Below are 25,969 nucleotides of genomic sequence, written 5' to 3' on the forward strand. Positions count from 1 at the left end.
TATTCTGGAATAATATTTCTGTCAGTTTTTATTCATATTTATATATATATATATATATATTTTTTTTTTTTAAAACAACAACAACATTGTTTTAGTTTGTTCAATGAATGTTTATCTTGTTTAAAGTGTGCCTTGAGTTTTGGCCCCCTGTGCAAATGAGTTTGACACCCCTGGTTTAAAGTAACAGAGCTGCAGTCATATCATATTTCGGTTTGTGACGACTTTGAAATGACGTTAGAGAGGAAAACACTCCTCGCAAGTGTTGCAGGAAGTGACGTATATAACTGTCTGGGTACAATGGCGCCTCTAGATCTGGATAAATATGCAGAGATTGCAAAGCAGTGTAAATACCTCCCAGAAAACGATCTGAAGGTAAATGTGACTTTCTTGACGTGTTTCTGCTGAATCCGTGTTGTGGGCTGATAATAACGGCGCACTCTCTCCTGCTGTCTGTTGGAATAGCAGAATTAGCTATAGCTAGCTAGTGATGCTAGTCTGTTGATTTCAATCTCTCAGACAGTAAAATAATAATGTATCTTAGCTGTCATGGCACAGTTAAAGTTTAGTAACATCCTCTGAGATGGTATGGGAGCAGGAGCGACAGTGGCCTGAGGGATTGTTATTTTTCTGAAGGTACCACAATATCAGCAGTGAGCCGTTGCTGCTAGCTGTTATCATATGGGCTGACCGCTGGGTTTTTCTCACCGGTGTGAAGCTGTACTCAGTCTTGGTTGGTTTCAAACTCATTTACACTCCCCCGTAGCCAGTGACAGTTTCATGGTTGTTCTAGTTGGTGAAAGTCATTGTGAAACCGGGAGACTAGTCAAGCTGATCAGCGGTTTGTGAAAGGAAACAATAATTAATGTGCACTCAAAGTTATTATCAAGATCTGAATTTAAAGGAGACAGTCTTTCAGTTACTGTAAGTGACTGGCTACAAATACGTTTTTGGTGACACGTCACCTAGGGGCAGAGGAAAAAATCGATCCAGCGTAGTGTCACGATACTTTACATGATGATACTTAAAAGGTTACGGGGACACAAATTATAAATATTTTATTAAATACACAATTATACTCTGGCAATACTGTGAACAATACGGCTTATCTCATGTCCCACCAACCGAAGATTTAGCTGCACGAATGTGCCTCAGATTGGCTGAACTGAAAAACAGGAACAGGTGTCTCTTGTAAATGAGACAACACTGCAAGAATTTAGCTTGACAAGCTAAAGGCTCAGTCGCACAAGTACAATCAGAACCCGGATACTTTGGTTAAATTTGCTCCTCTACAGGGAGAGATTCAGCGAGTACAAGAATGATCTCCTGTGCTGTTTTTTATTTATTTTTTAGTCTTTCTTGTAATTTTATTTTAAGTGGTCTTGAGCAATAGTTGTCCAAGCTTTCTGAAGGTCTTTCAGAGTTTGTATTTTGACATTGGTTACTTTTTTGAACAAATTACACATTTGATTAGCACGTCTCATTAGATGTAAACATGTAATTGGCAACAACTTTATTTTTCAGTGTGAACAATTCCCAGCGCATTGCTACACTTAGTGTTTCACTGTGGATTTTCCATCTATCAGTTATGACTGTAGGTCAGGTGGTAGAGCAGGTCATCTACTGGTGGTTCGATCCCTGGCTGCTCCTAATCTGCAAATATCCTTGGACAAGATATTAACCCCCAGTTTCATCCACCGGCGTATGATCGTGTGTAAATAGTAGCTAGAAAATGTGGCTAGAATGTGGCATGTTGTATAGAGCACTTTGAGTCCTCCAGGAGAGAAGAAAAGTACTATAAAAGAATCAGACCATTTACAATTTACCTCCTCAGAGGCCAGATGTCAACATTATTAAAGCAGTGACTGAAACAGTAACAAAAGGCAGCAAATATCCAAGGAAGAGCATTAGCATGTGCCAAAAAGCTTGAACTATTCTTGAACACCACTTGGTTAACAGAGCTCAGGCAGAATGAAAGTAGTTGAACTTCCCAGTCGCTTAGGAAATGCTTTAGATTCATACTTCTATTATGAAATTGGTCTTATTTACAAACAGTGAGTGGCTTCTGTTTCTGTCTGTTATGCTGTGATCTGTACAGAGGTTATGTGACTACGTGTGTGATCTTCTGCTGGAGGAGTCCAACGTGCAGCCCGTCTCCACTCCTGTAACAGTGTGTGGGGACATACATGGACAGGTAAAAATGGAGTCTCGAAACACCCTGATCACTGATGTTTCTAAGCAACATGTTTACACTGACTCTTAACATAGTTTTCACCTTTTTTAATGTTGGTCTGGGTTTTAAATAAATACCGAGTGTCTGTCTGTGTTCTAGTTTTATGATCTTTGTGAACTCTTCCGAACTGGTGGCCAGGTTCCAGACACAAATTACATCTTCATGGTTTGTTTCTTTTATTAAGTTTGGAACACATTTGTAGAAGCAGCTTTCTTAATTGGTTCTGTTTAACAGGTATGTTGGCACAGTGTCTGTAATATACCTCCGTCATCTGTAGGGGGACTTCGTCGACCGAGGGTATTACAGCTTGGAGACGTTCACCTATCTGCTAGTGCTGAAGGCCAAATGGCCTGACCGCATCACTCTTCTGCGTGGAAACCATGAGAGCAGGCAGATCACCCAAGTTTACGGCTTTTATGGTGAGTTTTGATTCACAGCTGATGAGGAGCAGCCCCTTTTTTTACTTTGGAAAACAACAAATGAAATAATAATAATAATATAGAACTAACAAATAGATTGTGTTGAAATAGGACCAAAAAAATCAAACAAAAAACAAAATATTTTTTAAAGCTGTTTTTTCACAATATTTAGTTTATATGACATGCGCAGTACTTTGAAAAAGCATTTTTCTCCCTTCCTGATATAATATTTTTGCATATTTGTCACATTAAATGTTTAAGATCAAGCTAATGTTTATATTAGACAAAGACAACCCAATTGTTAAACTGGTTTTATTTATTGACAATCCAAACGCACCTGTCCCTGTGTGAAAAAGTCATTGCTCTTATTATCCACCTTTATGGAAAGGTGAGTACAGTCACACCCAGGCCTGATTCCAGGCTGACATCAGACTGGAAATGGTTACAAAGCAAACTAAGGCAAACCACGAGCACCATTATCCACAAATTGAGAAAACTTCAGTGGTGAACAGTGGCAGACCTCCCAAAATTACTCCAAGAGCACATCAATGACCAGAAGGTCACAAAAGAACCCACAGCATCATCTACAGAACTGCAGGCCTCACTCGCCTCAGGTTAGCTCAGTGTGCGTGATACAACTGCAGTGAGAAGAGATTTTGCAGAAATGGCATCCAAGACAAACCACTGCTGACCAGAAAGAACACAACAGCTCGTCTCACATTTGCCCTGATCTTGGTGATCCTCAGGACTTTTGGGAAAAATTCAGTTGAATTTTATTTATATAGCACCTTGAGGCAACCATTGTTGTGATTTGGTGCTGTATAAATACAGTGGCTTGCAAAAGTATTCAGCCCCCTTGAACTTTCCCACATTTTGTCACATTACAGCCACAAACATGAATCAATGTTATTGGAATTCCACGTGAAAGACCAACACAAAGTGGTGAACACGTGAGAAGTGGAACCAAAATCAGACATGATTACAAACATTTTTTACATTTCTCTTTTTTATTCTTACAGATGAGTGCCAGACCAAGTATGGGAATGCTAATGCCTGGCGTTATTGCACCAAAGTCTTTGACATGTTAACAGTGGCAGCTGTGAGTATTACACTGTTAATGTAATTTGTACTGTTGTTACATCTTTCCAGGTACATGACAGCTGCTTATGCTTTCAAAGGGATTGTATGTAGGGAATGACGGCTCTCCAGAAGTGAAGCCAAAAAGTCTGCATCAGCAGCTGTGCACACTAAAATGATGTGCAGTTATCACAAGATACCAAAGGGAGAGGTTAGAGGTGCAGACCACGGCTGAAACAAGTCAGACAGTGAGACAAGACAAGCAAAACTACATCAAATGGACCAGAGACAGACTGTCAAAATAAAACAGGAAGCAACAAACCAGGCAAACGCCTAACAGAGAGATGAAGATGCAGTGAAACGCTAGATTAAACTAAGACAGACAAGAGAGGTAATGCAAAACAAAAAATGAAACCAGGGGTGAAAACTCAGAGCAACCCAACTTTAGAAAAAGATCAAACAGCAAATGTTTGCGAATGTTCTGCTGAGAACGTTTTTCTTAGCCAACAGTGTCACCTCCCTGATGACGTGGAAGTTCATACTTTGCTGTCGTTAACCACCAAGGAGTCTTTTAAACTCTGAAAGTCACCCTTAGTCACTGTGAGACCTGAGTAACCAGGTTTAGTATTTCACAACTTTTTAAAAAATGTCTTTATCTTTGATGTCCGTGTTAAGTGCAGCCATGCACAGCTCGCAGCACTCGGGTCGCTCTAAACACTCGATGGAAGTCAGCCTGTCACACACGGTTGCTCTCCATGTCAGAACTGCAACTCTTCAACTTGAGTAGTTGAAATGTTAAATTCTTGTGTTTGGGTGCTTCAGGCGCCACATGACGGTGAACACTGGCTCGCACGTTATTCTGTGCTCGTGTAAAGTCTCAGAAGTATGACCTATAATGCTTCTGTGATTCCAAACTGTTCTTCTCGGCTTGTTTTCTTTCAGCTGATGGACGAGCAAATCCTGTGTGTCCATGGAGGCCTCTCTCCAGACATAAAGACCCTGGACCAAATTCGAACCATTGAGCGGAACCAGGAAATCCCTCACAAAGGAGCTTTTTGTGATTTGGTGTGGTCAGACCCTGAAGATGTGGATACCTGGGCCATCAGCCCCAGAGGAGCTGGTTGGCTTTTTGGTGCTAAGGTCACAAATGAGGTTGGTTTGTTATACTTGATTACTTTTGATGATGTTGATGTAATAAATGTCCTGCTACATGAAAATGTGTTTTTAGGTGTAAAATGATAGCTGTGAAAATATGCAGTCGATTACTATTGCCACAGCTGGAGTCAGATTACGATTTTATCCTCTTGCTACATTCAAACTGTAGCAGGCCCCAAGCTACGCTTTACCTATACTCCCTTCCCCTCACAAATGGCAGAGATCAAGCTGATCCACAGCAGTATGGTCAGCTGCTAAACTTTATTCATAATGAGCTGTCACCCTTGGCCTCTTCAAAGCCACGGGACTCTGCTGACACAAACTGTGACCAGTCTGAGGTTAACTGGGATCCAGACTTGGTGTATCAGCAGGCCACCGTAGCTGGATGAACATGTACTCCTGTATTTGAAGTACTTGTAAAACTAACAACGTGCCAGAGACGCGTTAAATTCAACTTTATGTAAATGATGTAGTGAACATGAGGAGAGCGATATCATGTGAACAGCTGAAGTGAAACACTGTTTACCTGTTTGTATAGGTGTAAATAACATGTTTCAGTAACTCCTTCGACCTCTCTTACTATGACACACTGTGTTTGGAGAAAATTCCCTTCAAAATCAACCTCTCACTTGAACTAGTTCATGGCAGCAGCACAGCATTACTGCAGCCTTGTTTTGGGCTTGTAATCATTTTTTCCTCCTTTTCTTCTCTCGTTTCTTTCTTTTAAAAAACTGCAGTTCGTCCACATCAACAACCTGAAGCTGATCTGCAGGGCTCATCAACTCGTCCATGAGGGCTACAAATTCATGTTCGATGAGAAGCTGGTAACTGTGTGGTCAGCTCCCAACTACTGCTACCGCTGTGGCAACATAGCCTCCATCATGGTCTTCAAAGACGCTAACACGAGAGAGCCCAAACTGTTCAGAGCAGTGCCCGACTCTGAAAGAGTCATCCCGCCCCGAACAACAACACCTTATTTCCTGTAAGCAGGTCAAAGCTCAAACGCAGGCATTTGTGCAGCGCACAGTGCTGACGGGGACAGCTGCATCAGCACTTGAGAGCCCATATACATTTAATACGTTTAGAGTATCTACAGTGCATTTTTGCTGCCAACTGTCAATTGCTACTCCCACTCTGTGCATTTAATACCATTATTCTGCAGCTTAAACCAGTACAGCAAAGGAGGCTCGCTGAGCAGTGTCACACTGCTGGTGTGTAACAGAAAAGAAGAAAGTTGGCTAACCCCTGTAAAATATTCATATTTATAAATCAACATAAGTTGTCACTGCTAAGCAAACTGTGCGCAGTGTCCTAAAGACTCTTCTATTGTAGTTTCTTATGTAAATACAGCTGCGTGTCAGAGGAGCACGCACTGCACAAACGGAAACGTTGTATCTGTCCAACCAAGTTTCAAAAGAGGTGTCCTCCTCGTGTGATATCATAAATGAATAAATATGTAAACCAGAGAGTTGATGTATTAAATCAAATGTATTCTTTCCTATCTTGTTGGAAATATCAGTATTGTTAAATCCATGGTACCCAAACTTTCAACAATCTGCTCTTGTAATTATATTTTTTTCTGTGTGTTGCTTTAAATAAAGAAGTCCAAAAAATTCTGATTTAATGTTGCTGCTTGGAAGAAGAGCCAAGAATGACCGCTCGGTTCATCTGCACTCATGAGCTTAACATCTTTGGTATTAGTGCTATTTATGGTATATCCTGGATATTGTGTCATTTATTTAAGTAAAAGAAAAACCAAAACTCAGGCACTGTGTTACAATTCATTTTATACTGAGTGCATGAACACACAGGTGTTGTAAAAGTTACAGCATTTTGAGTTTCATGCTTTTAAATGACACCAACTCTGGCCAGAAGACTGTTTTTATGCACATTCATGTCTTACAATTAAACCCAAAAGGTTGAGCTGATGGATTTCTTCCTTTAGCAAAGCAGTTTCTTTATCATCTGGAAAAACTGAGACGTACTGTTGAAACTGCGCTGTGAGGTTCAACTTCTTTACACAGACAGGAGAGTTTCACAGGTCCGGCCCACACAAGGTAAAGTGGACTGTATGTGGCCCATCATGTTAAATAACTTTGCCTGAGCTTCCGATATATTTAGCTGTATGAAAAGTTGCATTTAAAATCTGCCAGAAATGTTAATTTATGCTTGCTACTTTTATGCAGTGCTAACTAAAGGGCTGCAGCCTTTGCTGCATTGACACAGAATAAAGAAATGATGGTTTTTCTGTGTAAACGGGGCTGTGGGATGTCATTATCTTCTTATTGCTGAGAATTGTAGCACATAAACAGTTTTGGAGATGCTCTGATGTGTGCTCATCTGCAATCAGAATTTGGCACTTTTCAAACTTCAAATCCTTACACCATTTCCCTGTTTCCAACACATCAAGTGTGAGGACAAACTGTTCAGTTGCTCCCTAATGTATCCCACCCTCTAACCGCCATGATGGGGAAATAATCAGTGCTATTCACTTAATGTGTCAGTGTTAACATTTTACAGAAATAAATGTAAAGGATTAAAGAATGAATAAATAATACTTCACAGTCGTCTTTGAAGGTTCTCAGTCATCCAGGTCATTGTAGTCTAAGGAGCTTGGAAAGAAAAGCGTCTGGACTTCTTTAAGTCGCTTGAAGACGTTTCACCTCTCATCCCAGAAGCTTCTTCAGTTCAAGGGTGAAATGGTCCCAGATTTAAGCCCTGTGGGGTTAAACTTATGAACTTCACAGTTCATAACCAATCGGAATTTTAATGACTGCTAAAGTAATTGAATAACTGATTTATTTATTTATTTTTGTCTATTTATTTAATGCATATACTCTGAACCCTAGACTTTCCGTACTAATACAGGGCAGCAAATCTCAGGGTATTCACTGGTATTTATTTTTCTAAGACTTACAGTGGCTATCGCAATCTATACGCAATCTAATCGGCGGTTATGACAGTAATTTTGTATACAATACTTTTATTTATATATATATATATATATATATATATATATATATATATATATATATATATATATATATATATATATATACATATATATATATATATATATATGGCTTTGAGACAGACGCTCAATAAAATAAAAAAAAAGAAAAAAATATGTATATATATATATATATATATATATATAATTTATTTATTTTTTATTGAGCGTCTCTCTCAAAGCCACCGGGAATCCCCCGCTTCTGATTGTAATTGTGATTGCTCTTGGTGCCTACAGGGGGCGCTGCACTTCCCCACCTCTAACTCCCTCTATCCAATGAGCAGAGGGCTAATCGTGACGTCTTCAGTCATCTGGGTGATTACGTGTAAAGTCTCCTGTATGAGCTGTAGCTCGCTGACTAGCACTGGCTAGCATCCCGTTGGAAACACAGAGTCTACAGGTCATATTACGGACTGCCACGGCTCCAGCCTTCCTTTCAGTGTTTGTAGAGAGCAAAAAGCATTTCCGCCTCGAGAACCACACGAAGTGACTTTCAATCGAAGTGAAAATGGTAAGAGGAAGGCGACTTCAGTGTACGGGCAGTGTAACGTCAGCTAGCACCACCGGTGGTAATGTTAACTCTTATTGTTATGGTTAGAAGAGCTAGATGGCTAGCAGTCTGTCAGAATAGACTCTCATGTCGTACTTTGTTTTTCCCCTTAATTAATTTAACCCCAGGTTTGTCTTTGCTGCAGTTTGCGACTAAACTCGTTCTTTAGCTGTTGGGTTGAGTAGGGTAGGATACTCTGGAGCCAGGCCAGGGGGACTGATTTGGTTAGGAACTGCCCAGAGTCAGGCACAGTTATTGTGATGAGTAACTGTAAGGTTTTCAGAGCTGCAAGAAAAGCCACATCAATGACACAAACGTTCAAAGGGCTGGTGCACTTGCAACAGGAACCACACAGAAACCTGTGGTCTTCTCGGAGTAACCAAAATGATTGGACTACTGTTGGAACCATGCTGGCTTCCCCGTGCCATCTGTCTGTTTTACTGCCAGTAAAAGTTTGTCAAACAGGGCTGTTAGTGGGCTGTAGTGTAGCCAAATGAAACCGCCAGCATTTTGCCCGCCATAGATATGAGTCCAGCACGTCTACCACATGATGCCAAAACTGTGGATCTTGTTCTGGACTCATTACAGCAATGTGACAGTCAAGCTTGGGCTTCTGAAGAATGTCTACAGTCTCCATGTTAAACACACAAATAACACATTACATATCCTTCCCTGTTGTGATTTCCTAACATCTCATACCACAGTCACATGTTGTGCACTAAGCTTCTTCCTGGATATTTAATAACTTTATTTTCTCATTTTGTAGATGTAGCAGTATGGAAGTACTATCAGGAACCTCTTTCAGGTGTTACTGCATAAGGAAGTGGTGCTGTCTGAGGCGACACAGCAGGGAGCCTTAAACTCTGAGCACTGGGTGAAGAAACTGAACTGCACCCAAGAAGAGAAACTGAAAGAAGAATATGTTTGCTAAACTGAAAAAGAAGATTGCAGAGGAGGCCGCCACAGCACCTCGGAGTGGTGTTCGCATACCCCGTACCATCAGCAAGGAATCCATCACCTCAGTGGGAGCAGACTCCGGGGATGACTTTGTAAGTGCTTTAGAGTTTTGACAGTTTGGTTACTAACATAAACCAAGATTATTAATAGAAAAAAGGAAGAGTAGACTTCACACTTGTTCTTTTTGCTTTAACATGACAGAAAACATTCATCTCTGGGTGGTCACTCAGTAACAGTTTGCAATATGTTTTCCTATATTACTCTAACGTGTTCACAGGTCCTTGGAGTGCTGCTTTGCATTAAATATTAAATGACCATTTAACACAGATGATTGAGAAGTATTGTATCAGCAACAAAGTAAATGCATTTCACATTGTTTCTTTATGCTTTTGATCTCAGTTTTTCTCATGTTGACTCATGCTTATTTTTTAGTTTCATATTGTATTTCACTTATTTGTTGTTCCTGTTTTTGCTTTCTGCAGTTGTGGATCTACTAGTGGGATTGTGTATGCGTGTAAATTGTCAGTGTCAAAGCTCAGATATGAAGGCCTTACTGTGCTTCTCTGGCAGCTCCTGTTGATGCTAAACACTGTGGCCCTGGTAAATTAGTTATCCTCTGTGGCTGTCAGCAGAGCCATTCCTGGGTAGCAGGCCTTAGTTTTGATGGAAATCAATCAATCAATCAATCAATCAGACCTTTATGTGCCACATGCAAGTTGTGCCCATCACATGGGGAGACAGGTCAGGGATCGGTAGTATTACAGAAAAACACTGAAATGCACACTACAATGGGAAATTCCAAGAGTGAAAAAGAGACCTGTACTCATGCTGGGCTCCTGGGAGGACAGCATGAGAACAGAACCTCCTCTGCACAGAAAGCACATAGATGTCCACAGCACAACATTATGGAGCATGTGACAAGCCACTGGGGTGGGTAGGGGGTGAGGAGTAATCCCAAGCAAACGCAGCAGCCATCCTGCCCTGCAGCTATTTTTCCAGCACTGGGCTCAGACCCGCCGTGTTCTCCAGGAGGGAACAAGCATCGAAGGCGTTTGGGAAGGGAGGGGGGATGAGTGTGTATCCGTGTATGTGTGTGTGTGTCCAGAGTTCAGCTGAGACAGTGTCCTTCACCCTGCCAGGCTAAGTAAACAGTCTGCCAGCATGCCTATAGTAAAGGTGATGGTAGAGTGGAGATGGGCTCTTTTGTACTGATTGTGTGTCTTCATGATCATATTTGAGTCCAGTCTTAAGACCAACACATTTAATGCAATGCTGTGTATATTATGTTATTGTACTTGACTGTTTTCCTTATTTAAGAACAACTTTTTAAAGACAATTGCTTCCATTATAGTTTGGTAATCAGATCCATCTCAGTGTTAAAGCTCTGTTAGCAGCTCTAATAAGTAGCTCTCGAGAGAGAGAGAGGAAGCCAGACTCCTGAGGCTCAGTTACAGCTGACTAAATAATTTAGTGAAGTTGCTTAGTCGCGTTACAGCCGGCTGATATGTTACTTTGTGTTTTTGGTTTGTAGTATAACAAACATAGTAGCATAGCTGCACACCCTGGTCGGCTTGTCTGCACAACTCTTTCTGCTGGCACATGTATTTTTCTGTCATCCAGTTTATTTTGTTAGAGCTTTCTTGCAGCTGACCAGCATTTGTCATGTGACCCAGCAGAACATCTTTCCATGATTTAAAACACTGGTTCTCAGATGGCATGCTGAGTCAAGTCCAGCCACCGCCATATTTTATGACAATACATCATTACTACAATCTACAACTACACAAAAAGTAGGATAAACTGTGCTGTCGGGAGTTGGCTAATGCTGTCTTGGTGCCACAGGCTAAAGAGGGACTTGGAAACCAATCAGGCCTTCTGTTAGAAAGCTAGCCTACTTTGAAAGGCACTGGGCCTGACCTATAGACGTCAAGACTCGAGGGGTCTGCGATGGTCTGACCATTGTGGCAAAGTCTATGTTAATAAAACACTGACTTGATGGCAAAACAGTAAAATAAAACTAGAAACACAATAACGGCAACACTCTCCAATAACTAGGGATGGGTATCGTTTATGTTTTATCTGATACCGGTGCCAAACTGGTACTTTTGAAACGGTGCTGGTGCTCAAACCGGTGCTTAAAGAATGGAGAACACAAACTTTGTCCAAAAACCTCTCATGTTCAGCTGTTTTGTTGTAAAAAGATAACAATGTTAGCCTTTTCTGCAGCTATGGGGCATATATGGTATCACTCTTGGCTGGAAGCAGCTTAAACAATGGAAAAAACACAAACTTTGTCCAAAAACCTCTCATGTTTAACTGTTTTCCACTTTTTCTTTGGTCATTTTAGCCTTTTTGTCCAGGGTGAAGGGAGTATCTGCCATCAAACAAGAAGACAGCCGCATGTAGCTATGATGATGTTTGCTAGTTCACCTTACATGCATTAATGTAATAACGTGGTTAGCCTACTCAACGTAAATTACACACGAACAACATTAAGCTACTCACGCAGAGAAGAACGGCTGCTGCTGCATCATCATCCTCATCATTTCTGCTACACTGGCAGGGCTAGGGGCCAGGACTCTCCTCTTCGGGTTTTTGGGGGATGTTGCTAACTCCGGGTCGATAACAGGCACCACACCCGCAGTAGATGTGCTCGGTGTGAGGTCTCGCAGCAAGCTATCAAATACGGCGCATTTCTCGACTTTTAAAAAAACGCTATGCGTCGCCAGGTGTTTCATCAGATTTGAGGTGTTACCTCCTTTGACAGCATCACAGTATCAGCTTAAAGCACTTGTTGCAGCTGCTGAGTTTGCATCTTTTGCTGTGAAGTACAGCCAGACTTTGACCGCTTCGCCTTTTTAATCTGTAGCTCTGCTCTAAAAGAACGTACGTACCTGGACCCGCCTACTATCCTCGGAAACGTAAAATGATTGGTTAGAATCTAAAGTGTATCACAGCTCAGGAAAAAAAAAGCACCGAAATGTGCGCTGCTTTTCGGTCTGGTTACTACTGTTTATGTCAGAACCGGTGCCATCATGGCACCCATCCCTACCAATAACAGTGTAGATGTCCTGGTACACTGAGATGCTAGTGTCAGTATTGTCTTTGTTTGAAAATACAGTTACAAGAAGAATTGATGACATGTCAGATAGCGTAGAGGCCTTTTCGTGCGGACATGGATGCAGGTGTGCTTTGGTATATCGCAAATGACTGCATCATCCCTGCAGTAGAGCTCCAGAGGCTTGGAGAGTTTATGTCAGGACACGCTCCAGAGCATATGCAGAGCTTTGCAGAACGTCATCTACATGTTGTAGCTGTTAACTGACACCAGCGGGCCGTGTCAAAAACATGTGGACTAATCTTGTTTGTTTGTCTTCTTTGTAGTGATGTAAAAAGTATGAAACCATTAAAGTCATACCATGCTTCTCAGGGTGTTTTTCACCTTTGGTGCTTTATCCTGTTTCTCTCCCTCATGGTGAGCCCACTTTTCAGCCAGTCAGCATTTGTTCAGTACCTGTTGTAGTCAGATACTACACACAGACTTGTGTGATGGCACCGGCTTTGCTACAGGTCCTCTTCCACTTGCCTATGGTGTATCATGTAATGTGTCTAGATATAACTACTATGTAGATGTATCTGTTTTAAGCCTCAAGTTTCAAATCCTGCATAGTGCTTACATTCTATTAAGTTAGACAACTGACCATGTTTTAAACTTAATGAAGACTAAACAGTCCATATCTGTCCCACTGTGAGAGTTGTGTTGAAGGTCACGGAAACTCGCTGCTCTTTGTTAAAACTTCTATCAGGAATGTTGGTGTTACTTTTAACTTTGGATACTGATGTTAACAATCTGGTTTGTTCTCGCCTCTGTCATTTAAGAAATATTACCAAGTTATGCTTGGCAGTATTGGTGTCACACTCTGACCTTGTCATTCATGCTTTTACTTTATTTTGTCCGGATAATTATTAGCTAGCTGTCTCAGCAAAACCTCCTGGGAACCTGTTACTGGATGTTCAGAGCGTTACTGTGAGACTTAGACAAAGTTGTCCAATTTCACTGCTGGTTTACTTATACTGGTTCCCATTAACTTCAGAGCCACTTTAAGATTCTGGTTTTGACCTCTAGAGCAGCAGTCCCCAACCCCCGGGCCTCGTACCGGTCCGTGAGTCGTTTGGTACCGGGCCGCGAGAGTTGAGGCTCAGTTGTCAGATGTATAGTTTTCAGGGGTTTTATCGGTTTTCAGCGTTATTTTGTTATTGTTTTTATCGTTTACTCTGTGTTCCTGGGTCTTTTCACGTGTGTTATGAATAAATCTTCTTTTTTTCGGTACTGGTACTAGTTTTATTTTGTTGTATTTATCCGCGACACCTTAAAGGCCGGTCCATGAAAATATTGTCGGGCATAAACCGGTCTGTGGCGCAAAACAAGTTGGGGACCGCTGCTGTAGAGCTCTGCATGGACACACACCAGTGTGCATAAGAAAACCCTCACATCCATGCGTCTCCGGCAGGTCACTGGGGTCATGTGATCAGAACCAGTTGACCATCACACTAGGCTGAGACCTAAAGGAGGCGGAGCTTTTGCACCAGGGTCCAGGCCTCTGCACACTCTCCCTCTGAGCCTGGCATCTGTAGACTCGCTGATCACACTAAAGGAACAGCTAAAACTCATCTTTTTAAACTTGTATTTGTGTAACTTTTTGTTTTTATGTTCTAACATTATTTTGTTGTGAAGCACTTGATGAATGGACCAATGCATTGACCAGTTCCACTTCTATAAACGTCTGTATGTCTGATTTTTATTTTATTATTGTATTTATTTTCAGGCATCTGATGGCAGCAGCTCCAGGGATGACCTTCCTGCCCAGCTCCTCAGAAGAAATGATCAGATCCGGAGGCTGGAGGCCAAGCTGTCAGGTATGATGTACAAGAGTAGTGTAAGCAGCTGAAGTGATGCAGTTTTAGGAGCAATCTGAGTTCAATTTAAATGCAAGTGCACCCTGTCTTAACTGATAATAATTATAATAATCTGAGAACATGTTAATGATTTCAGTTTTATCTCACACAAGTTAAATATAGAATTATAATGAGTAGAGGTAATTTGAGGATTAGCTGCATGAGACTGAGGCCTTTCAGCCAGGGGAAACCATGGAAACAAGAAAATCATATATACAAACATGCATTTAGACTTTTTATGGTCTTGGTAATAGAGTGTGAATGCTTCATGTTTATGAGCCCCACAGCACGACTGTTACTGCACAGTGTCACAGCTGGGCAGCATGAATCCTGGAGTTACTGTGAGCCTGTGAAGTATATGACTAAGGCAAAAGTCTGTGCTTAATCCCATTTCAATCAAATGGCAAACAGGTTTGAGTAGCAGGTGGGCGGGGCTGAAACGGATTTTTCAAAGCTGTTTGGCTCTCAGGGATTACGCGTACATGCATTGACCTTAATATGTGACACATATGACAGAAGATGAGGAAGAGCCTAATAGGCCAGTTTAAAGCAGAGCAGCTGATTTCTCTGCTGCAGTGCACAGACTGATGGCCATGAAGGGATTGTGTTAATGTCTCAGTGTGAATATTATTTTTAGTATTTAACTGTGTGTGGCTTGTTTTTCTGTTGTAAATAAATATTGAACTACTTCTTTGTTCTGTGAAGGTTCTCAGTCATCCAGGTCATCGTAGTCAAAGGAGCTTGCAAAGAAAAGCGTCTGGACTTCTTTAAGTTACTTGAAGACGTTTCACCTCTCATCAGAGAAGCTTCTTCAGTTCTAAGGTCAAATGGTGGAGAGTCCCAGATATAAACCTAGTGGGAGTTTCCCCCCACAGAGGGACAAAAGGACCCCCTGATGATCCTCTAATCGCCTGAGCCAAGGTGTGGAACTGGGTGTGGGTCCCAATCAGCCAGAGTTTCGGATGAGTTCATTGTGAAACCTGGCCCCACCTTATCATGTGATTTCCTGAGGTCAGATGGCCCAGGATGTGAGTGGGCGTTAAGGCGTCTGGGAGGGAACTCAAAACTGGATTATAGATGGCAGAGAGTTGGTGTCGTAAACCACCGCCTCTGTTCAAAGATGGTCGCTCACAGTGGACATAGATGCTTCTTTCACTCCTCTTTCAAACCATCTGTCCTCTCTGTCCAACATGTGAACATTGGCGTCCTCGAAAGAGTGACCTTTGACCTTTAGATGCAGATGGACAGCTGAGTCTTGTCCTGTGGAGGTGGCTCTTCTGTGTTGTGCCATGCGCTTGTGAAGTGGCTGTTTGGTCTCTCCGATGTAGAGGTCTGGGCATTCCTCACTGCTGTACAGCAAACACCACGTTGTTAAGTCTGTGTTTTGGCGTTTTGTCTTTCGGGTGGACCAGTTTTTGTCTGAGTGTGTTGCTGGGTCTGAAGTACACCAGGATGTCATGCTTGGAGAAAACTCTCCTGAGTTTCTCTGATACACCGGCTACATAGGGGATGACAATGTTGTTGTGTCTGTCCTTCTTATCCTCCCTCGCTGGTGTCTGATCTTCTTTTCTGTGCCTCTTTGCTGACTTTAAGAATGCCCATTTAGGATAGCCGCACGTTTTGAGTGCTTCCTTTACATGTGTGTGTTCCTTCTTTTTCCCTTCAGGCTTAGAGGGAACATGTTCTGCCCGGTGGTGTAGGGTCCTAATTACTCCAAGTTTGTGTTCCAGAGGGTGATGGGAGTCAAAGAGGAGGTACTGGTCCGTGTGTGTGGGCTTCCGGTAAACTTCGATGTTGAGGTTGCCGTTCTCTTCAACGTGCACAGCGCAGTCCAGGAAAGGCAAACAGTCATCCTTTGTGTCTTCCCTGGTGAACTTGATGTTTTTGTCCACAGCGTTGATGTGCGCAGTGAAGGATTCACTTCTTGTGTCTTGATTTTGACCCAGGTGTCGTCTACATATCTGTACCAGTGGCTGGGTACTCTCCCTTTGAAAGAGCCAAGAGCCTTCCTTTCCACTTCCTCCATGTAAAGGTTGGCTACAAGAGGTGACACGGGGGAGCCCATGGCACAGCCATGTTTTTGTCTGTAATAGCCTTCGTTGTATTTAAATATGTAGTGGTGAGGCAGAGGTCTAACAGTGTGCAAATCTGATCGGGTGTGAAGTTGGTCCTGTCCTCCAAGGAGCTGTCTTCTTGTAGTCGTTTTCTGACAGTCTCCACTGCCTCCGTGGTGGGTATGCACGTGAAGAGAGAGACTACATCAAAGGACACCATGGTTTCATCTGGATCCAGGGTAAGTTTCTGGACCTTGTCAGTGAAGTCGGTGGAGTTCTTGATGTGGTGTGGGGTGTTCCCCACGAGAGGAGCAAGGATGGTAGCAAGGTGTTTTGCAGTGTTATAAGTGGCTGAGTTTATGCTACTGACTATGGGTCTGAGTGGGACAGCTTCCTTGTGGATTTTAGGAAGTCCGTAAATGCAGGGAATGGCATCCCCTGGGTAAAGGCGGTGATATGTAAGGCGGTCAATGATTCTGTCCTTTTCCAAGTCTTGAAGGCAAGCTATAACTTTCTTTTTGTAACTGCTGGTGGGGTCTCGCTTTAAGGCTTCGTAGGTATTGTTGTCACTGAGGAGAGTAGTGATCTTTGTGTGGTAATCTGTAGTGTTTAGGACCACGGTGCATCTTCCCTTATCCGCTGGTAAAACAGTGATGTTGTGGTCTTTGCTCAGGGAAGCGACGGCCTTCTTTTCCTGTATTGTGAGGTTGGACGGAGGGACTTTGGCACTGGAGAGGGTGGCTGAGACTTTCATCCTGATTTGCTCTGCTTCTGTCTGTGATAATTTATTAATCCGTATGGCCGATTCTGTGGCTGTGATGAGGTCCACTATGGGCAACTGTTGTGGAGAAATGGCAAAATTGAGTCCTTTGGCTAATACTCTCTTTTCAGGTTCAGTGAGATTCCGGTCTGAAAAGTTCTTTACCCATTTCTCCTGACTGTCTTCAGGTGTGTTTTCTTCTCTGGGTTGTGTAGGTTCAGATTCAGAATGAGGAGTGTGTGTTTTTGAAAGCAAGGTGTGAAATTTCCTGCATTGTCTTTCTTTTCCTTTCGAGTATTGGGCCCGCTGAGCCTTGTCCACAAACTTGTAAACCTCTTCTAAGATTGGAGAGGGTAGACGGGTTTCCAGTTCCTGCAGAGTCTGGCTGATCTTGATCTGGAGGGCATCTATAGTGAAATGGACCTGTCTTATCCTTTCACTTAGAAGCTGATTTTGTGCTCTCTGTAGAATCAAGTCTGCTCTGTATCCCGTGAGAGTGGATCCAAGGCGCAGGCTCTGCTTTGTCTGCATCTTAGGTTGAAACGGAGATGGTTCCTATAATCCGCTAGTTTCCTTGATTCCCTTTCATGCTCCCGCACCAGTTGAAGGGTGTTCCTCCCAAAAGGTACGGCCTTAACGCCCACTCACATCCTGGGCCATCCGACCTGAGGAAATCGCATGATAGGGTGGGGCCAGGTTTCACAATGAACTCACCTGAAACTCTGGCTGATTGGGACCCACACCCAGTTTCACACCTTGGCTCATGTGATTAGAGGATCATCAGGGGGTCCTTTTGTCCCTCTGTGGGGGGAAACTCCCACTGGGTTTAAATCTGGGACTCTCCACCATTTGACCTTAGAACTGAAGAAGCTTCTCGGATGAAGGTGAAACGTCTTCAAGCAGCTTAAAGAAGTCCAGACGCTTTTCTTTGCAAGCTCCTTTGACTACTTCTTTTCTTCTCAGAATAATGGCATCTTTTTCCTTTAGGTAGCTTTAATGACTTTCAATCCCTAGAAAAAGGTTAAAGGTGGCAGCTTCTCACGCAGCCTTTAAACCATTATGGTTTTCTCAGATAAGCAAATCATCAGTATTTTTACCTTCCATTATTTCTCAACCATGTTCTCCCTTTTGTTTTCCCCCACTCCTTCTGTTCACCTCCTCTCCTGCTTCTCTCTTAACTGTCATCTTTCTCCTTCTTTGTGTGTGTGTATTGTTGATACCCCACCCTATCACCCTACTTCCCAACACTAGACTATGCTGAGCAGCTGCGAATTATGCAGAAGACCAAGGAGAAGCTTGAAATTGCATTAGAAAGGCATCAGGATTGTACGTACCTCTACTCTCCTCCCAATTAGCTTCCTTTCTGTTTCCTGTCTGTCAGCTGTACTAAACATTACCTGACACATTATCACTCACAGAGATGGTTCAGGCTTCCAGATGCTATTATCTGTAGAGGGTTGCTGTGGAAGTGCTTTTTCTTTTCTTTTAATCCAAAGTAGGATTGGGCTTTTTTTCAAACCACTGGTATGCAGTGTTCAGAGCGCTGATTCCAGAGCCATGCTTCGTCTGTCACTTTGCTCTCAGTTTGTTCGCTTTTGCTAAGTGGTTTCTCAAATTTGCCAGAAAATATAGCAGCAGCTCCAAAGGCAGACTAATAAAACCAAAGCTCTCACTCACAGTGTTTGAATGTTTGTTATAATAATGGCACACACCCAACATTTGCTACATCCTGGTCTATTAAACCTGGTACAGCCACCTATATATTTATATACTCGTTTGTTGGGCTGTGTCTCTGACATTGTTTTAAGTTACTGTATTCACTGTGATGAACTAAAAACGGGGCTGGTGAGAAATATCAAAACCCTACTAGAGGTGGGAATCACCATACATCCCACGATACGATATCATCACAATACTTAACACACGATACGATATTATTGCAATTTTTTAAAATATTTTGCGATATTCAGATTCTGCACATAAAGGTAAACTTTATCAATATTCATTTTCTCTAATATCAAAGTCTCACACTCAGTCTTTCTCTCATTTCAGTTTTATTGTTGACAAACTGAACGGTTTGTATTACAGTCTAGTCCAACTTAACTGAATCAACCATCTGGTACAATTATAGCTATTCTGAACTATGCAGTTTATGAAAACTATGCAGCCCCTTCAGCAACTGAAGAATTTGAAAGTAAATTAAAACAAAATATAATAATTATTAATTAATAATTAATAATTAATTAAAATAAAACATGTCTTAAATTAAAATAAGTAAACTGTCATGTTTATTGCTGCCATAAACAAGTTAAACACATTTGGACAGTGAAGGAATGTCAGGATTCTTGCTCAGAAAAAGGATCAACATGCTCTGAAGTTCCAGAATGTTCCATTCCACAAAAACGTTTTTTGTAACAAAATATCAATTTCTGCTGTCCCTGTATCGATACATTATTAGCAAAAAAAATATCACGATGTTACACAGTATCGATTTTTTTCCCCCACCCCTAAACCCTACCCGAATGCACGGTTGGATTGAACAACAAGACCAACTTGCTTGTGACTCAGTAAGTGTAGCAATAGAATTTTTCCACTTTGTTTAGAGAGGAAGATTTGGGAACTTGGTCTGTGTGTAGCAGATGCAAACAAAGTTTCTATACCTGCTGTAATACAAGCAAAGCTAAATATATTGGAGTATGCAAATGTTATGTTCACACTAAAAGCCTCGAGCATTAAACACACACTGGCTGAACCTCTTTTTTTAAGTTTAGTAACAGGTGATTTGCCAAATCTTTAAATGTTAAACTTTTTGGCCACCTGCTTTAGCAAACTGACTCAGTTAATCTGAAACACTTCAGTTTGTCCCGTCTCTACCTTTGAACACACTCCAACCTCAGCATCTTGGATTGCAGCTGCTGATTTTATCCCTTGTTCTGCTCTGCAGCCTTCATGAGGGTCGTGCACATTCAGGTAAAGCGACCCTCGTGCTCACAGCAGATCTCAAGACTAGAACAGAATCCACTGAGCCCAGCTGCTATCAAGGATGGTAGATTTGGAGAATCCTCCGAAATGATATTGAGGACAACCACAACAGCAACATGGCCACCAACCAGTTGGTAGGAAAACATGAGATGCAAAGCAACGGAGCTGGCTTGCAGCAACTAACCATTCAAATTAAAAGCAGAGTGAATGGATAAAATAAAATACATTTAATATATAGTACTATAATATTGACAAATCTCTGAACTTTGCCTAAACGTTAGGTAAACGTCTTTTTTGAAAACACAAGGATATCTGACCCTCACAAAAATAATGGATTAGTTCAGGGAGATAAGTGATGCAAACCTTCTGACAGTAGCACCAGGGATCGTGTGGCAAATGAGGAACTGGTTAGATGAGAGCTTATTGGCACATCCAGTCAACAACATCCTTAAGGAGTGAAACATTTCATCTTTAGCACTAAAACTATCAGCTATTCTCTCAAAGTTCTCCCTGAAACCTCTCGATTTAAAGCGGCCTCTCTGCCGTCCCCCTGCTTACTTCGTAGTTTTCCTTCATAGTAAGATGGACTTGCTGCTCTAAGATTATTTGTCTTGTGTTGTAGTAATGTGAGTTGAACAGTTTCTAGGGGTTCTAAGCTTTTAGTCTAGACCAGCGGTCCCCAACCCCCGGGCCTCGGACCGGTACCGGTCCGTGAGTCGTTTGGTACCGGGCCGCGAGAGTTGAGGCTCAGGTGTGAAATGTATAGTTTTCAGCGTTATTTTGTTATCGTTTTTATCGTTTACTCGGTTTTCCTGGGTCTTTTCACGTGTGTTATGAATAAATCTTCTTTTTTTGGTACTAGTTTTATTTTGTTGTATTTATCCGCGACACCTTAAAGGCCGGTCCGTGAAAATATTGTCGGGCATAAACCGGTCCGTGGCACAAAAAAGGTTGGAGACCGCTGGTCTAGACGACGTCATTTCTTCAGGGTGGGTTTGTTTTGTTCTGCACAGATGTGGTGTTAGGATCTTTACTACCTTTCTGTTTCTGCCATGTGTTGCTCGTCTCTGCCTGTTTTTGCTTCTGGGATGAACACACTTGTTAAACTGACTCCAACTTTTCACAGCTACTAACGGCGCCGCTCTCTGTGCTGTTTAACACTTCTGTTCTGCTTGGTGCATACAAACCTTTCTGTGTCCTGTCTGTCTGTCTCTTTCTCCCTCTCTCACTGCTCAGCATCCATAAAGAAACTTCAGGAACAGAATGACTCTCATCAGGTCAGCAGAGCCAAAATGGCAGAGGGGATGGCTTTAGCGTTGGAGAAAAAAGATCAGGTAAAGATGCGTTCTGTCTCACTTATTGTAGAGGTCTGATTTGTTCTGAACACTTTCTATCCTCCTCCTGCAGGAGTGGATGGAGAAAATGGCCAATTCAGACAAAGTAAGTTACATTTCTTTTAAAACACATAGAACAAATATAATTCTTTAATTTGAAGATTGCAAAATCTCCCCACACACAAGATGGACGTGGTGTGTAGGTTTAAAGGTTGGACCCAGTGCAGAATTACCTTAGCCTGCATTCTTTCTCGTGGCTTGATGGCGGTAACTTCTTCGCTCTAGTAGAGGAAAAAGTCCAGTTGTAAAGATCTATGGCAAACGTGACCTTGGCTTCTTGTCTGTTTGACCTCAGTAAACACTTCTCTGGTGGGTTTATGGGAGCAGTTGTTTCAGGTCAAGAATGATAAAGCCCAGCAGTTTGTTTGGGGAGCTGATATTTCTGTGCTGTTCACTGATTGGAATAAATGTTAAACTGGTCAGATTTGTTTTAGAAATGAAGAAGAATTCTTTGTTTCACTGGCACAAATATTTAAATAACAGAAACATCACACCAGCAGTTGGGCAGATTATCATTCTTTAACACTCATATTCCTCAGAGTCATTACATTCCTACTGGAATACCATTACTTTATTTTAAACATGGGTTCTGTCTTCTTGGTCACCCCTTTGTAATATGCTGAGTTATTGCTAACAATGTGCAACGTTTGGTGTATATCCCATCACAAAGAAGATAAAGGAGAAATTTTCCTTGTGGGGGGAAAAGAAGCTGCACAGTAATACTGGAGACCTTTACAATTGGTTCTTTCATGGTATTTGTCTTGTTTCACTGCGGGGACGCCGGCTGCGTGACCTCAACAAAATCTCAAATACCATCATACCGGCTCCTTTACACTCGTGTCAGGAGTGGCCAGAGCAGTGTTATATAATAGAGTCATAGCCTCAGATGTTATTCAAACACCTCTTGGTGACAACTATACTATTGGGCCATAGCTAAACAGATTGGAGTGCACGACTCTGCCACTGCTTCTTTGTTCTCAGTATTTCAGTTGTAAATTGGCTCACGAGAGGCAGCAGTGCTGTTCTGATGCTGATGCTGATGCTAAGGTGCCACTGGCATTTCTATCAGGAAGAAATACATCTTTTTAAAAAAAGTACAATTACTTTTTACTCCAAGTTAACTGAAAAACACTAATATTCTTCTCAGTTTAACCTGGTGGTTTAACTGTTTGTAACACTCATAGCCTAAACGCTAATCATGGCTATAGCTTCTGTGTGCTAGATCAGCGGTCCCCAATCCCCGGGCCTCGGACCGGTACCGGTCCGTGAGTCGTTTGGTACCGGGCCGCGAGAGTTGAGGCTCAGGTGTGAAATGTATAGTTTTCAGGGTTTTTATCGGTTTTCAGCGTTATTTTGTTATCGTTTTTATCCTTTACTCGGTTTTCCTGGGTCTTTTCACGTGTGTTATGAATAAATCTTCTTTTTTTTTGGTACCGGTACTAGTTTTATTTTGTTGTATTTATCCGCGACACCTTAAAGGCCGGTCCATGAAAATATTGTCGGGCATAAACCGGTCCGTGGCGCAAAAAAGGTTGGAGACCGCTGTTCTAGAGCGTAGTCTCACAGGACTCTGTATGAGCATAAGTAACGTATTTGAATCATAGGCCATCCCATTTCAGTGCTTCATGGCCGTGATCCCATCATTTCTTCAGGTAGAAGATTCTACACCTTCAAGGTGTATTTGGCCACTATTACAGCCTGCCATGTTGGTTTTATGTTGCATACCTTGTGTCCAGTCCATGCATTGTAGGTTCACCTGGACAGGACTCTGGGTTTTAGACGAGGACCAGTTACCTGTGTCCTGGACTAAACCACACGAGGTGTCTAAACATCGTCTTTCCCTTGGATAGCAGGAGCAGCTGCCCTTTGCTTTTACTAGCAGGTGTCTGGCAGCCTCATGGTTTCTCTTAAAGGGAGTTTCTAAGAGGTTTCTGCATAACTGTCTTACCCACACATTTGCTAGGTTTTACCAGTTGGGTGTGTCTACAGCATCTACAGAGCAGGTGAAAGTCCCGCCCTTTTGAAGGGGATAATTTCCCTCTAATGTTTGAATTACTGCAGCAGGAAATCTGCATTGTGACTTATGATGTAACCAGAAGTCACTCGTAACCCTACACCATATCCTCACATGTAACCTAAGAAATGAAACTTGGAAGGTTACTACGCAGTGCAGGCTTCCTGCAGGAGCTTGCTTTGACTCTCTGCCAGTTATAGAGGTGGGCCCGGTCCTGACAGGAGTGCAGCCAGCCAGGAGGGGTAGTGTATTGGTATTTGAGCTCTTGGTGAGGCCATCAGTGAACTGGGGTCGTATCCATAATCTTAAGATGCTGTACACCTGCATGAATCCAATAAATGGTGCATGTGAGAAACGACATTTACCTCAAAGGTGTGTTTGTTTAGGAGAAGGCTGCCCTGTCAGCTCGGCTAGAGGAGACGATGGAGCAAAGCTTAGCACTCTTTCAAAAAAGGGACGACCTGGATGAACTGGAGGGCTTTCAGCAGCAGGAGCTCGCTAAAGTTAAGCACATGGTGCGTACATGTGGTGTGCCAGCTTCTTCCTGACATTTTGCGATTAAGGAAAAATGGCAGTTATGTAGTCGTACATTGATTGTACCTTAGTGCAGGACTGGCGAGTCTCTACATTGGTTTGAAAACACTTTACGATGTATGATGGTTGATTCTGTTTCTCAGTTGCTGAGGAAGGAAGAACTGCTGAGCCAGCAAGAGCGGGACCTTCAGCGTAAGGAGGCTGATATTCAGTCGGCAAAGCGAGGGCTGGCCGAGGCTCGGGGGAAGCTCCAGACTCTGGAACGGCAGCACGAGGAGAGCTGCAGACTCAACTCTGAGCTGGAGATCGAGCGGTATGGAAACATTCGGTTTCTGTGGAGCGAGTCAGCATTTTTAGTTGCTTGTTCTAGAAGTGAGCTTGGATTTGTTGTGGGACTGATTTATTTTGTGACATGACGCTGTAATTTAAAGAGCATTTATTGGCTCCATGTAGAGAAGAGCTGCTGCTGCTCAGAGAGGAGGCTGACAAGAAGGTCGGCGAGCTAGAGGGACGATGCCAGGAGCTGCAGTCAGTCATCCAGCAGGTCTCTGAAGACTTCCAGAAGGTCAGCACTGAGCACACTGCACTACCATCCTCTCCAAAACTGCTTATTCACTTGTTTGTTGCCTTTGTTTTCAGTCACAGAGTATGGTTTCCACGTTGGAGAAGTCCCTCCATGAATTACAGACAGAACATGATGCTCTGAAGCTGCAGCAGCAAAAGGTCAGAACATGAGGGCAGTAGAAATGTAACGCCCTGCAGCTAAACATCCACAGTCTGTGTCTAACTGGGCTTAAATAATATTTTATCATTTTTCCAACCCTCTGCATTTTGGCTCATAGTTCATACTCGTTTTGTACGTCATCATTTTACAGTGGAAAAGCAAAAACAGGACTAATTTTTATTTACTAAAAATAATATAAACCTGGACTATCCATCTAAATAAACAGCAGCACAGCTGTTAGTGCGTCACTGCGCCAATCGGACAGTGAAGAAACCAGAAAAATCTTTTCTTCACTAAGACTTCCAGCACAGTTTGTCAAAAGGTGCCGAAATCCATCTATGAGAGCGAGCGGACTTCTTCAAGTTCCCTGAAGACTGAGAAGCTTCTTTAGTATCTATGAGATGCACAGCGTTCTGGTGTGATGAAAGAGTTTCAACCAGTATGTGTGGCATAAAGTAAATGCTCAGCTAGGGCTGGGCCATATCATACCGTTCACGGTAATACCGGTATAATGTTGGGCAGCGATAAGAAAATGAAATATCGCGATAGAATATGGGGAAACGCGCATTAGCAGTGCCTTTGTTTTCATACGCACATGGCCGAAAATGCGTGCCGGCGACGCAGAATGAGAAGAGCGAAAGTGGATCGTTGAATGAAACGATGAACCTGAACTGGTTTGTAAAAATGCTGCAGCTTCACTGGTGTGGAACTGGTTTAGCTTTCGTCCGTCAGATACACAACAAAGCACTATTTTTGGTAGCGCATGCTAGCGGGCCGTCGTTATTACTGTGTTGTTTGGAAAATACGGCACACTTAAAATCAATCCTTTGATTTTTCTGAAAGTCGACAGAGCCCCTTATAATCCCGTGTGCCTTATGTATGAACTCTGGTTGTGTTTACTGACCTCGAAACGATTTTATGTACACGGCGCTCAAAAATCTGTCAAATGTTTCAGGACGACTTTGCTAAGCTACGAAGCCGCACCGCTTGATGGATTGTTGGAGCATTACGGCTATCGTAGGCGGAGCCTCGCGGAGTGATACGTACTGTGCTTCAACATAATATTACCGTATTGTGTGTGTATAACCTCTTTTTAAGTGTTGTGGATATTATACATGGTTATGCTGAGGATATGTCGGCCAGTTTCCACTGG

The 25,969-nt window shown here is 42.4% G+C and overlaps 2 protein-coding genes across 4 annotated transcripts in view; both read left to right on the forward strand.

The window, feature by feature from the left end:
- The first annotated feature begins 222 nt into the window (after nucleotides 1–222).
- On the forward strand, nucleotides 223–6,627 carry LOC102784428 (serine/threonine-protein phosphatase 6 catalytic subunit). Its single transcript, XM_087848864.1, has 7 exons — nucleotides 223–372; nucleotides 2,096–2,191; nucleotides 2,330–2,395; nucleotides 2,508–2,649; nucleotides 3,669–3,748; nucleotides 4,669–4,878; nucleotides 5,619–6,627. Exons 1-7 carry the CDS (start codon nucleotides 229–231, stop codon nucleotides 5,865–5,867), a joined length of 987 nt encoding a protein of 328 aa, XP_087704990.1. The 5' UTR covers nucleotides 223–228; the 3' UTR covers nucleotides 5,868–6,627.
- Nucleotides 6,628–8,211: 1,584 nt separating this feature from the next.
- golga1 (golgin A1) overlaps nucleotides 8,212–25,969 on the forward strand; it is a 28,976-nt gene continuing 11,218 nt past the window's right edge. The window contains exons 1-10 of one of the 3 annotated variants that reach the window (XM_087848865.1): nucleotides 8,212–8,402; nucleotides 9,208–9,490; nucleotides 14,225–14,315; nucleotides 18,420–18,494; nucleotides 21,387–21,484; nucleotides 21,558–21,590; nucleotides 23,945–24,073; nucleotides 24,236–24,405; nucleotides 24,546–24,657; nucleotides 24,732–24,815. In XM_087848865.1, coding sequence (XP_087704991.1) covers nucleotides 9,362–9,490; nucleotides 14,225–14,315; nucleotides 18,420–18,494; nucleotides 21,387–21,484; nucleotides 21,558–21,590; nucleotides 23,945–24,073; nucleotides 24,236–24,405; nucleotides 24,546–24,657; nucleotides 24,732–24,815 — 921 coding nt within the window. In that variant the 5' untranslated portion in view covers nucleotides 8,212–8,402; nucleotides 9,208–9,361. The remainder of the gene's footprint in view (nucleotides 8,403–9,207; nucleotides 9,491–14,224; nucleotides 14,316–18,419; nucleotides 18,495–21,386; nucleotides 21,485–21,557; nucleotides 21,591–23,944; nucleotides 24,074–24,235; nucleotides 24,406–24,545; nucleotides 24,658–24,731; nucleotides 24,816–25,969) is intronic. The other 2 variants (XM_087848867.1, XM_087848866.1) reach the window with 2 other exon arrangements.

The sequence above is a fragment of the Neolamprologus brichardi genome, chromosome 12 (assembly GCF_056152115.1).
Source record: "Neolamprologus brichardi isolate AB-2024 chromosome 12, ASM5615211v1, whole genome shotgun sequence".
Lineage (NCBI taxonomy): Eukaryota > Metazoa > Chordata > Actinopteri > Cichliformes > Cichlidae > Neolamprologus > Neolamprologus brichardi.